A 14,336-nucleotide genomic window follows, 5' to 3' on the forward strand; every position below is an offset into this window, starting at 1 on the left:
ATGATGGCGAACCTATGGCAAGTATGCCAGAGAGGGCATGCAGAGTCCTCTATATGGGCACACACTTCATCACTGTTGTGGCCCACCAGTGTCCTGTGGAGCTGGCAGCAGATTTGGATAGTGAGGAGGTTGGAGAGGAACACGGGAGTCTGGGGAAGGCTCTGATGAGGCAGAGAAGGGGCCAGAGCCATATGCCAGTTATCAGCTGCCCTCAGAGTTAGACATCAGTGAGGCAGATGAACAGCTGGAGCCTGTTCCCAGTGTGCTCATGCGCAGAGTTGCCAGACAAAGGGAACTGGGGTCAACTTGGGAGTAAGGCCACAGGTGGACAATGAATGGCCCTCCAGGAGGAAATAAAAGAGGAGCGAAAAGGGAGTGGGGGTTTGCAGGAGACAATTAGTTCGCTTAATTGGTTCTTGACTCTCTGAGACTCCTTGTCAAGGTTTGCAGATATCGGCCTGTCAGCTCTCCAAGCCAGATAAGGTCTGTGACGGTAAATCCTCCTTTGAAAGACTTTGCTGGATGTGAATGAGCAGAATTCACAGTAAATTAATAAGTGTTTTTTGTCAGGATAAGGAGTTTGCTTCATGCTCTTGGGAAGTCTAGGTCAGAACAGTCACCAGCTACTCTTCTGGTTTCTGGCGTGTGCATGGGCACCCGCCAGCGCACACTGGAGTGCCGGAAACCCAAAGACCAGCTGGCCGGTGCGCAAGCATGCACCAGCCAGTTAGTCTTCAGGTTTTTGGTGCTCTGGCGCACATGAAGACTAGCTGGCTGGCACACATGCACGTGCCAGAACCTCAAGGACCAGCTGGCCAGTGCGTGCATGTGCACCAGCCAGCTGATTTTCAGGTCTCCGGCTCTCCGGCACACACATGCACATATATGCATGCGCATGTTCTGGTTTAGGCACTCGGTGCCTTAAAAGATTCACCATCACTGTTATAGGGCATTACATGCCCAAACACCTAGATACAAAGATAGTTTCTTCCCCCATGCCATCACACTGCTGAATACCTAACTCCTACAACACTATCTTCTGCCCGTTTACTCATGTAGTAGGCTGTATTGCTATTATCCTTCTCATCCTTCTCATCTTCTTATCTTTCTCACCTGTCATCTTTCCTAGTACCTTCTCCTATTGGTATATTAAGGTGTATCAATTGCTGTTTGTAATTTATGATTTATGACTTATGAGACTTTGTTGTTGGTATGTACACTGAGAGTTTTGGTACTGGAGGCAACTTCCTTTTGTGTCCAATCATACTTGGCTAATAAATAATTTTATTTTATTCTATATGCATGCTTGACTACAAAGTACTGATGTAGTAAGGCTTGCCATTGGGGAAAAATGCTATTAATATAGTTGTCCTTCGTGCAGAGTATGGAGTCGGGGACTTACCTGAATCTCAATGAATGCCAGCAGGTGTTAGTATTGGGTTTATCAATATTTAGATGACCTTATAAGCTAAATCTTTGAAATGTTTTTGAAAATGAGAATAAGAGTTTACCCTGGGTAGAAATTAAGAATATTAGGGAAATATGAGCTTCTTTTGTGAACAAAGGGATTTTCTTTACATTGAAGTTAGTGGTTTTGATGCTAAAGTTAATCTAGAGTTAACAGTGTGTAAATTTAGTAAAAGAGAATTTTTAAAAATATTTCATAGAGTGTTTGCTTATCAAATAAATTAAATTCACAGATCCTTCCAGTGATTCATTGTTCTGAGAAATTACTAGGGATCAATACCATAGTAATATTGAAACACTCAGAAAGATAACATATCAGGATTAGATTAGCTAAAGATGTAATTGTTCTGAGTGAATAATTTCACTTATATACTGTAAATAAAATTATTGCAATGCTCAAAACAGGCAAATATTGATTTCTAGCAATGCATTGTGGTGCATTGAATGAAAACAGTTTGAACCTTATGTGCATGGTGTACTTGTGAAAAAGCAAAAAAAATGAGTGCAAATTCATACAATTATGTAAAATGTATTGTGGATGAACATTACAATGAAACTGGAATTATCTTTACTGGGTTTTAGGGATGATGAACTAGAAAAATATGGGAAATCTACATTACATACAGTAACTGCAGAAAGATTATTATATGCACAAAGATGGAAGAAAAATGAAATACTACAGTATAGAGGTCGTATTCAGCAGGTTCTGACCAGTTCTGGAGAACCAGTAAATACCACCTCTGACTGGCCCAGCCCCAATCTATTCTCTGCCTCCCGAGTCCCAGCTGATCAGGAGGAAATGGGGATTTTGCAGTATCCTTCCCCTGCCACACCCACCAAGCCACGCCCACCAATCCATGCCACACCATGCCCACCAAGCCATGCTCATAGAGCCAGTTGTAAAAAATATGAATCCCACCACTGCTACAATAGAAGATTATAAAATTAATGGAGCTTGTGAAAATGGCAGAGTTCACCAGTTTGGTGAGGGAAAAAATAATAAAGAGGGATTTTTTAAAACACTGGAAGCCTAAAATGGATTTTTTGTTGAAAGAAGAAAAGACTGAATTAATTATTTATTAATTTGGAGATTAAAAGGGGCCAAAGAGAAAGATGGCAATTACTTAATAGAAGGAAGAGAGGAAATCCTAATTCTCTGTATTCTTTCTTTAGAATTTCTTTTCTTTTTCTTCTTTTTCTGTTTTGTTTTTCCCTTAATCTTCTTTTGATTTTGTATACTTTTACTGTACTAAAAAATTCTAATATAGGTAAGATGATATATCGAACTGGGCAAAAGTAAACAAGAGCATTGTTAGATTGGGTATTGAGAAGGCAGAGACAGGCTTGTGGCAACAACAACTCTTTATTAACAGTAGAACAGTATGTACGATCCAGCAACTGCTTTTTCTGACAGCAGCCCTTTTAAAGGGAGCTGTCAGACCTCTTAACCAATAGGATTCAATCTCTGTTCCCGCCTGAACAGAGGACCTTGGTGGAAACCATAGTAGTTAGAGTGAATATCTAACAAGCGTGATAAAAGGGTAAAGTATTGAATAGATGGAAAGAAAGAAATCTGGAGTTAAATGGAGCAAAAGGTGGATTTGGATTGGCAGACAAAGCTATTTTGGTAGTATTCTTCGTATGAATGTTATAAATCTGATAATATTACAACCAAAGCTATCACTGGAAGATGTATTTTACAGAATAAAGTAGAATTGCCAAAATGTTTAGAGATTGTTGCTTGTTTGGCTAAATTTATAGCTATACTTTATATTTTTTCTGACAAGTTCAACAATGTTGTTGAATTTTAGCAGTTAAATTATCTGTGAGAGGACATTTGCAGTGCTTAAGGCTTTGTTAAATAGGTTGCCCCTGCTGAGATATTATTTTTGACAAAATGTTTACTCCTACTCATGCAAAAACTAGAAGCTCTGGAGCAATATTGCTTCAAGATTGTTTACTAGGATCATATGCCTTTAAAGCTATGACAACTGAAGACAAGAATGATTCTTACACTGAAAAAGAAACGTTAGCTATTCTGTCTGATTGCACAAGGTTTCATCAGTTTATTTATCAAAAGATAGTGAAGGCAGATGAAGACAGATTGTAACCTTTGAAGCATCTATATATCTATCAAATTTTAGGATTGGAAGATGGCTGTTAATCTTACAAAACTACCAAATTGCAGACTGCTTAAAGACCAGGAAAGGAATTAATAATCATTGACATTTAATCGTGGGGAAGGGTCTGATGATCCTGGAGAAACTGAACTAGCTGTGTATTTTATTATGGCCAATCTGTTTATAATTCTAAACTGAGAGGCATTAAGGTAGATGCCAGCCCCTATTACAGAGTTCAGTAGTCAATCTTGGTGCTCTAGAGACTTCAGCCCTTATCCTGGAATAGGCTTATTATTTGGCTTAATCGCAACTCAGCTAAATCAAACTTTTTATTTTGATCCTTTTCAGTGCAAAGTCAAAGTTTCCATATTGTATATAATTATATCCCGATTTTTGAATTTCAGATAATTATACTGGCATGGAATTAACTGCCCCAATTGCCAGTCCCTATCTTGCACTTACAATCTTGGTTATGTTGAAAGGTGCTGTCTTGATTCCATATTTGATTGCCTGTCTGCAATTCCCTGCTCATCATCTCTGGGACCTTCCTGTGTGAATGAAGGCAAATATACCCTGTTTCCCTGAAAATAAGACCTCCCCAGATAATAAGCCAATCGGGCTTTTGAGTGCATGCTCTAAAATAAGCCCTTCTCCCAAAATAAGCCCTCCCTGAAAATATTGCAACACAGCAGCAGCCATGAGGTGATCACGCTTGCTGCTTCCTGCACCTCAAAACTAATAAGACCTCCCCCAAAATAAGGCCAAGCGCTTATTTAGGGGGTCAAAAGAAAATAAGACTCTGTCTTATATTTGGGGAAATACGGTACCTGTCTCAGGATAATGTTGAAGGAATCAATCTGAATTCGTCAATAGGACTAGAGATTTGCTCTTCCAAGTGTTTGGACTCATGCTGGAGCCCATCCTCAAGGAACTTCTCAATCTCAATTCTCAATGGATGCATTCTGGAGATTGAGAAGTTCCTTGACACATGAGGCCAAAAGCTTGGAAGGACAAACCTCTGATCCCAATGACCAGCTCAGATTGGATTCTTCCTGTGCCTTTATCTACCCTTCTTCTGTCACAATCAAGTTGAATATTTTTTTAAAAAATCAGAATCAGTCATAAGAATGTCATAAAAATCACTTTTATTTAAGATTTATCTTTCTTTGCCTAATGTAGGCAAAATGAGATGTTGAACCTGTCGAAGGTATGAGTTCGGAGGTTCAAATCCCTAGTGCCGCATAATGGAGTGAGCTCCCATTACTTGTCCCAGCATCTGCCAACCTAGCAGTTTGAAAGCATGCAAAAATGCAAGTAGAAAAATAGAGACCACCTTTGGTGGGAAGGTAACAGCGTCCCGTGCGCCTTCGGTGTTTAGTCCTGCGGGCCACATGACCACGGAGACGTCTTCGGACAGCGCTGGCTCTTCAGCTTTGAAACGGAGATGAGCACCGTCCCCTAGAGTCGGGAACGACTAGCACATATGTGCAAGGGGAACTTTTACCTCTACCTTAATATCTAAAATCCATTGCATGAAAATATTTTAAATGCAGACTTAAATGCAGGAGGATAAAAGGGATTTCTTGGGATTTCTTGTCATTCTTAAACAATTCCAGATGACACTTTTGTTATGAGATCCTCCTTCTAGGCATATAATTTTAGCCCGCCTCTTTTTCCCCACCTTCATTTTTACTTTTTTTCCTATCACAAAAACATCTACTCGGGCTTTAAAAAAGCAGAATAGCTTTTGATTAATAGAGCCAGGGGGTCTCCATTTGGCAGCATCTGAGTTATAGGACGCATTCAAATAACATGAATCTTAATTATAAACCCATTTTGTCCACAGCATTTCAGAAGAGGTTGGATCCAGCATATCAAGTTGACAAAGGACATAAAATCAAATTAGCAGTGGAACTTGCTAACCCAGATGAGGAAGTAAAATGGCTCAAGAATGGACAAGAGATCCAAGTGAGTGGCAGGTAATCAAGAGAACAAAATGAAAGCATTTGGATTAGTATTATACAGCAATATGAAATGTTATATGGATATAATGTGGAATATAGGAAACCTAGTCATCACCAACACTGGGAAAGAAGGAAATTTCATCAGAATAGAGAGGGAGAAAAAATTGCAACCAGAGGCATCTATGGGTGGGTGGGAGTAAAAAAAAAAAGTCAAGTTTGTGATTGCAACTATATAATAACCCCATTTTTATGTGCAACTCATATAATAAAGACTGGGATTTAATTGCACAGTAGTGGCCATGATCTTGAATCTTTTGATACCTCTACCCACTCACTCTAGAAGCCTCCAATATCAACAAAAGGTATAAGGAGTTGAGAGGATGAGGTGGGATTAATGCTTACTGTATTATAAGACTGCTAATTCATGTAGTTTTTCACACCTGGTTTTTCTCTTTCTTCTACTCATCTCTGCCTTGAATGAACCCCATCCATCATTTGTTCTTAGCAAGTAAGTCCTCATATTGCACTACTTGTTTTTTCTACTTTCCTTCATCTACGAGATAGCAAAGGATATAATTTTGCTGATCCCCCCCTTAAATTTTTAGATAGAAGGGCTGAAATTACAAATGAGTCAATCTAGTTTTGAAATCTTCTAATACAAGTCTGACTAGTCCTAAGTTAGTATCATTGAATTAATGATAACATACTGCATGATCACTTGGCCATAAATAAGCTATCTAAGATAAAACCATGGTAATTACCTCTGCCTTATTAAGCAATTTATGAAGATGTTAGTGGGGGTTTTTTTGTATCATGAATAACTGCTATATGTTTAATTGTTTTCATGCATATCCCAAGGAATAGATGAGTCCCTTAGTAGTCTTTTCCACATTATTTTGTTATCTAGATCGGGATGAGGATATGTATAATTCATACCCATTATGCAATTCTTTTTGGGTGAGCAGCATTATGCAAAGCACAGAAATGGGGAAAGATATAATGTAATAAGCCAATTGTTATCAGCAGGAAGGCACAGGACCATCCGAGTATTGTTAGATTAGATTTATTAAAGAGGGAAACCTAAAGAAAGAAGCAGCTCCCTGCAACAAGCAAGGATCTATAAGAAAATCGGCTGAGTTATTTCACACTGAGCCCCATGAAAGAAAGCATATCCATATACAGCAAGGGAATTAAGGCACGAAATAAGAGAAAGAGAAGGAAATACAGCTAAATGTAATAGGTTCTCCAACCCATATGTGCTAATCATTCCCAACTCTAGGGGGTGGTGCTCATCTCCATTTCTAAGCCGAAGAGCCAGTGCTGTCCGAAGACATCTCCATGGTCATGTGGCCAGCATGATTAAATGTCGAAGGCGTACAGAGCTCTGTTACCTTCCCACCAAAATGGTCCCTATTTTTCTACTTGCATTTTTTACGTGCTTTCACATTGCTAGGTTGGCAGAAGCTAAATGTAGTTTATCCCAAATCACTCTTTACCAATCCATACATTTGCCCTTGAAAACAGTCTTTGTTATCACAGTGCCCATGCCCCATGTCATACATTTACCTTCTCTCTCCTCTCTTTTTTTGAGGATCCCATTAATTTCATCTGACTTTCTCACTCTTCGCCTTTCTCTCAATCCATTCACTTCATGTATTTGTTTTATGCCTTTTCTTGAGTCAGTCTCTCAATCCACCGCAATTTATTTCTTTAATATTGATCATTCTTGCAGTAAAATCCACATTCATTTGACACTATTGATTCTTCAACCTAGCGCTTCTTGTTTTGCCGCATATATCTTAAGTATATTTCCCCTGCAGTCAGTTTACTTCTATGATGTTCCTCAGAATGCAGGCGATTATTGCCATATGAACAAGTTTCCCCTTCTTTTGATAAACATCCATTACTATATATATTACCTACCACTTTTCTATAGTATTCACAATATTCTCTTAAAATGTCTCCATCCGTCTTCCCTTCTTTGATAAACATTTTACCAGGGAACCTAAATCCATCTCTTTGCTTCAATTTTTCATCATTAAGTATTTGTTCACATAGTTTCTGCAATCAAACACAACTTTATTGCTCATTATACATTAATTTTCACCTCCATGTTCCTCACCACATTATGCAATCTAACATTCCTTGCAAATCATTTGGATTGCAAGCCAGCAACATTGCAGCACCTTCATTCTGTATACATAACTTCATATCATAGCTTCATATCCATAGTAATACACCTCTAATTTCATCAAGCATTTGTTAAATTTTTCTTCATGAATACATTTTTTAAAAATCTAGTGGTTTATCACAAATCCTCATTCTGATGCTTACAGCTAAGCCATCTGCCAAAGAGTGCTTTTCTTGTCATGTGCACTTTAGTATTATTTGCATATATATGCCATTCTTACTGCATTCAGCAATCAACCATCAAATCCATGTTCACACAAAATATTCCATCATTCAAGCTGTTTTATGTACGCTTTCTTTAAATTACAATGTTTTATTTCCCACATTCATACAGATCTTGTTTGTTTTTAACTATGTGTGAAGTTGCAATACTGTCTTTCACTTTGTGTTAAGAAACAACAATTTTCTTCCAATTATCAGGAACAGATAAATCTTTACACACACTAAACAAATCACACTATTACTTTATATGTAAACCATATCCATATTTTAATTTCCATATTTCCCAAATTTTACCACCCATGCTTGTGGCTTTATAAATTTTATTTTTAAAAATATAATTTTTCAAGGTTCTGACAGCAAGTATTACTTTCTTTTCATCATTTTTTTTCTTGAACATTAACATTTATAGCATTCACTTGAGTTCTGTTTGTTTATTATTTCTATGTTTATAAAATATATAGGCCACCCAACTTACTCAAGGTATAAGATCTATCACTACTATTCCTATACAAATCTCTAAAACATTCCTCCTAAGCATTCCTTCACTTCAATTTCATTCCAAATTGTTTCAACACTTGTATTCATTTTATTATTATTAATTAACCACTCCACTCTGGCTGAGGCTTCTTATTTAATGATTTTTCACCCACTTCCATTTTTTCCCCATCAATATCACTGTATTTTCTTTCCCTTTTAAAAATGTAACTGTTCCTTGTTCTTTTTTACTACAATCTTTGCAATTATCTTTTATCCTTTTTCTCTACGCACTGTATAGATTAGAATATGTGGATGTGAACATAGCTGATCAAAAATGCCCAGGAATCTAGGTGACACCTATTCTTTGTTAGGTTTTTTTTAAATTCCATTTCCATTTTTTTTAATATAATTTTTATTGTGGAATTTTAAAAGATAAAAACTAATAAGAACTGTGGGGGGGGAAGTAAGAAAAAAAAGAGAATGTACCTTCCAATTTTCTTTACAGCAATAAGTACAAATACAAAATTATCTCTTACTCTATGATTGCAAAAAGCCCTCCTATTTTTTCCTAACCATCACAACTGTAAATCATAACTTTATTTTTTTTTTGTTCTATTACCCACAAAGATTTTAGAGGAGGTTGCTAGTCAGCAATAAATATAAATATTGTCTTTTCTATAATCAAGGAAGTCAGTTTAGCCATCTCTGCAAATTCCATCATCTTCATTTGCATTTCTCTAGATATATTTTTGAATCTCTGGGAAATAAAAGGATCTTGACCATAAACCACTGCTCATTGGCTGATGACGCAGCATATCAATGCGTGATTGGGGAAGAGAAGACTTTCACAGAACTGTTTGTAAGAGGTGAATGATTTATTATTGTTGTTGGGTTGGGCTATGAGATATACAGACTAAGATCTAGATTATAATTCAAAGATTTTGAGCAACTTCCTGTAATCCTACATTTTATATTGCTGCAATATGTTATTTTTGGCAACAATTTAATGTGTGTGTGTGTGTGTAAGGCTTCTTCTCTTTTTTCTCCATTATTTCCTGAACTTGAGAAAATTTATGCATGTCTATATTTACCATATTTTTACCTACTAGAAAGAATTATAAATATTTCTGCTTCTCTAGTGAATATTAATTACCTCATGAGATTTGTCAAATATTTGAATTCCCTGCAGAAGCTAATAGGTTATTGTGAACCTGAAAGTCTTCTGCATGCTCATTTGATACTTAGCCAGATTGAATGAAATGGCATTTGCTTCCAACTATATCTAAGATTGGGTTGCAGGCATGGTAATTCTATAAACATACAGTTGGTGTTCAGATGTGTTAGTGTTAACTATTATGGGCAGATGATTTTGGTTTACAACTAAAAATTAAACAGCAATATGATTCAAACCATCAATTCTAAATCCTTCTTACATTTTTTCACTTATGTCCTTTCATCTTCTCAGCCAAAGTAACAGCTTTCAGTTCTTTCTGAAACAAACATCATAATTATAGGGCTGGAGGAAAGGAAGAGAAATAATGATGAGTCAAAAAAGGTGGCATATACCTTTTACAAAAGTGATGTTTACTTTGAAAACAGGGAAGTGGGAATAAGATAGTATGAGATGAGTTTTTACTTGTTTCACAGGAATGTGACCTAGCTCAATCTTTCCAACATACAAAACCCATATAGAGATTGGATTTAATTGAAGGTGACTTGAGTTGCAGCTGAAGACTGTTTGAGTGGGCCACATCTGAAGTAATTGCTGATGAGCTATGTAGTATGAAAGAATATGATCTTGACCTTGTAAATGGGAAAGGAATAACTAAATTGTTAAAGGAAGAATTTCAGAAAAGATGAGAATTTCAAAATAATTTTACCTTGATTTTGTTTAGTGTAAAAATGTAGAGGGAGAAACCTTGACAAAAACTTTCAAGATAGATGTCAGCCTTTCAAGGTAAGGGAGATCATGAAATAGAAAAAGCATAGATTCCAGAAATGCTTTTTAAGTTTCCGTGCAGGTTAGTAGTATCTTGAAAGCCTGTCAGAATTTCTCTTTGTTTCCTATTATGCCAAACAAAATTGAGACAGTGTTGAGTTGAGTTGAGTTTGGACAGTAATGCTATCCAAAACCTCTCCCCTAACCATTTGCTCATTCCTTTCCTCTTCCTACGACCAGGTCTACATTCCTTCACATTATTTTGAGCAATGCTGAGTTTGGCTGCCCTTTTTAATTATTGTATGGCCTTCTGGTTATTTTATGAATTTTGCAGAGAACTAAAACAGCAAGATGCAACTGTTTGATACTATTGAAGGTACTAGGAAAAAGTTAAAGGGAGACCACAGGGTAATGACAGCATCCAAGAGTGTCAGATGTTACTATCATCCTCAATTCCACTATAACATTGTATGGCACTATATAGGTACAGCCAAAAAATGTCACTGTTGTGGGAAAAAAAGGACAGTTTGAATAATGTGCAAAAATAGTGTCAAGAATTTAGGTTTTGGAGGAAAATAAGAAAAAAATCTGGGACCCATTGTTATACTTTTCTGTTCTTCTCTTCTGTCTGAGGTTTTTGTGATCTTCTCAGAAAAGCTTCATGCTTTTGAATGGCACAGGAATACACTGTCCTGGGTCTTGAAGAAGAAAATTAATCTTATTCCACATGAATGTAATTTAGAAGAACGAGAAACAAATGCTAAAGTTTTAAATTATCTTTACTTTCTGTAATGAAATGTAGTGAGCAGGGGTGGGTTGCGGCTTCTTTTACTGCTAGTTCGCTCAGGGACGCAGTTCAGGCATGCTTGATGTGCACTACACATGCATGCACAGTAGTCAAAAAATTGCTTTTGTGCATGCGCAAAAGGAAAAAACAAGATGGCGGAGCCTACAGTGGTGCTGATACAACTGGTTCGGGTGCGTGAGTGGCCGAGTTACTACCTCCTCAACTGAACTGGTCTGAACCGGTAGGAACCCACCTTTGGTAATGAGGAAGTGGATCCCACAGGGAATGGGTGCATTCCAGAAGAATAAGAAACAACTCGATCCAAATATTTTGTGTGAGAGAAAAATGTCAAAGCAGCCCCTCCCTAATAGTTCTGGGAGTATATGATAGATGCAGATAGTAGAGTGCTCATTCTAGCAAGATTCTGTCTATAGGTGTAGAAACAATAAAGAACTCGGCTTGGAAGAATTGCCATGAATCTATCTTAGTTTTTAGGCCTGTCATATTCTCCATTCTGAAATCAAGTTCTCATTTCCTTTCTAGAGCCTCCCATCCTGATTACTCATTCTCTGGAAGACCAAGTGGTCACAGTTGGGGAAAGAGTGGAGTTTGAAGCTGAAGTGTCTGAAGATGGGGCTACTGTAAAATGGTAAAGTAAAGGGGATGGAGGGAAAACCTTCACTGTTGAGGGGAAGTTATACCCTAAACTGGCCAAAGACCTTTATTTTAAAAAATTATGATTACCTCTAATTGAGCTCAGCTTTTGATGATTTCAGGGACATGCTTATTTGGTCTTCTAGGCAGCAACATAAAAGCAGCTTCATATTGCTTTCTTCTAGAATTTTTTTCTGGCTTCCTAGTCAAGACTACTGCTCTGGTATTACCCAGTGGTCTCACATCAAATACCCAACTAATCCCAACTACTTAGCTTTTAGAACTCAAACAAGGTTTTTTAAAAACAGTGGAATCATGTTTCCGAATACCAGGGATAAAAACCTATGAGTAATCACCATCTGTTTTATATGGCCGGAAAAGTGAGCTGAAGTCATAAGGCTCCAGGGAAAGGAAAGGGCCTTAGGTGACTTCTGCAGAAAGAGCCATTTGTCGTTCTTTCTGGTGGGAAGCCAGCTCATCCCCTTGTGGCTTACCATAGGAAGTGCCTGAGCATGTCCTACAACAGAGCTGGTAAATTGGCAGCCAAACTACTACTCTGCAATAGCATTGTGGTCTACTGGCTAATGTAAAAGTGCCATGATCGAAAAATAATAATAATAATAAGCACAATGATACTTTGATATCCGCAGGGAAAAAGATGGTGTAGAGCTTACTCGAGAAGAGGCATTCAAATATCGTTTCAAAAAAGATGGTAAAAAACACTACCTCATCATCAATGAGTCCACCAAGGAAGACAATGGGCATTACAAAGTCAAAACTAATGGTGGGGAGTCTGTTGCAGAATTGATTGTACAAGGTGAGAAATAAATAAGAATATGCTTTTAAAAATGTGTATGGAGATTGGTAATGGCCTTCTCTGTAACAGTAATAACTAGTAATAGAACAGTTAATTATGTATTGTATGTTAATCATGCATTATATGTTGATGTTGATGTCACACATATTCTGATAATAGCACTGCCTTACATATCAAATTACACTAAATTCTCACACATTCCTAAATATCTCTTCCTTTTTTTTTTTAAACAAAGTTTTATTGGTTTTTTTAAAATTTACAAGGAAAAAGGTAGTGGAAAGGTATACAAATTTTGGCAGTTGCAAAGTGTGGTAGGCGCCCCCTCCCTCCAAACTCATAGTATACATCTGAATATAAATCATTAATACATAATCATATATAATCAGCATATTAGTTCTATTGGTACTTTCAATCAGTTTAATACATAGTAATATATGATCCACATGTTAATTCCATTACTACTTTCGGTCAGTTTATATCAACGAGATTTTCTTATTCATTTTTGTGATCTGAGCTTTCTTGTTATTGCCCCTTCTCCCCCCGCTGGCAGAGCTCCGGCCCCTCCCGTGTCCTGCATATCCGTTATAGGATCTTCTGTTTTTTCTAGGTGTATTTTGTTTTTTTCCATAAAGGCCTGTGCCTCTATGGGTGTGTTAATTCTAATTCTTGTCTCCTCAAAATATCTCTTCCTATTTCACCTGTTCCGGAAGAGGTGGTTTTTTTCTTTAGCTTTATTATTATTATTACTTTGTAAAAGCAATATCTACAGTTTGGGTGTTTCCTACCTCTGAATGCTTGCAGTCATGTTGATTGGGTTTCCTAATTCACAATCTCAGAAAAGAAGCTAGAGGTGTACCAAAGTATTGCAGATCTGACCGTGAAGGCACGAGACCAGGCTGTGTTCAAGTGTGAAGTGTCTGATGAGAATGTGAAGGGTATCTGGCTGAAAAATGGGAAAGAGGTCATCCCAAACAATCGGATTAAAATCTCTCATATTGGCAGGTACATTATAACATTTTACAGTGGTTATAGAACACTGATTTTCTTAGGATTATTTTTGTGGCGTGAGAAAAGTAATTTAAAGTTCCCCATAAATTGCAAGCGGAAAAAAATATATGAAAGCTGAAAATACTAAATGATTTTTTTTTGTTTTTGTAAGAAGATGCACAAGTAATTAATTAACAATTAAGTGACTTTGAAGTTTCTAATATTCATACTTTTTTCAGATATTGTGAACATTTAAATATGGTCTTTTTGGATTTTCAGTATTGAAAATTAAAAATAGGAATGCTAACATTAAATGTTGTGTTTTGAGATTTATTTTGTTTTTGCTTTATATAGTGTCTTAATTTTTTTTCTCTGAGTTTTGCTGTCTCCCCCCCACCCCGACTCCATTATTGGTTATTTTGTGTTTGTACTATGTGTGTCTGTTTAATTTTTAAAAATTTATGTCAGCCAAAAAATCTCCTTCAGTTATAATTATAGTTGGGTTGCTTCCGGTTTTACTACCGCTTCGCAACACACGCTCAACATGTGCTGCCCATGTGGGCACTGTTCAATGTAAATTGTTCTTTGTACATGCGCAAGTGCAGTCGCTAAAAAACAAAATGGCGGCATCCCAGCAGCTGCGAGGGAACTAGTTCGGGGGTGTGACAAAACTACCAGTTCGGCCAAACTGAGCCTAACCTGGAGCAACCTA

The 14,336-nt window shown here is 37.1% G+C and overlaps 1 protein-coding gene across 5 annotated transcripts in view; it reads left to right on the forward strand.

Annotated features, from left to right (window-relative positions):
- MYBPC3 (myosin binding protein C3) overlaps window positions 1–14,336 on the forward strand; it is a 98,817-nt gene that overhangs the window by 39,487 nt on the left and 44,994 nt on the right. For 4 of the 5 annotated variants that reach the window (XM_081953398.1, XM_081953400.1, XM_081953399.1 and 1 more), the window contains exons 10-13: window positions 9,182–9,306; window positions 11,710–11,815; window positions 12,471–12,637; window positions 13,474–13,639. In XM_081953398.1, coding sequence (XP_081809524.1) covers window positions 9,182–9,306; window positions 11,710–11,815; window positions 12,471–12,637; window positions 13,474–13,639 — 564 coding nt within the window. Of the gene's footprint in view, window positions 1–5,433; window positions 5,567–9,181; window positions 9,307–11,709; window positions 11,816–12,470; window positions 12,638–13,473; window positions 13,640–14,336 lie in introns of all 5 variants that reach the window. The other variant, XM_081953402.1, reaches the window with a different exon arrangement.

Source organism: Natrix helvetica (assembly GCF_964273705.1).
Source record: "Natrix helvetica genome assembly, chromosome: 1".
NCBI lineage: Eukaryota > Metazoa > Chordata > Lepidosauria > Squamata > Natricidae > Natrix > Natrix helvetica.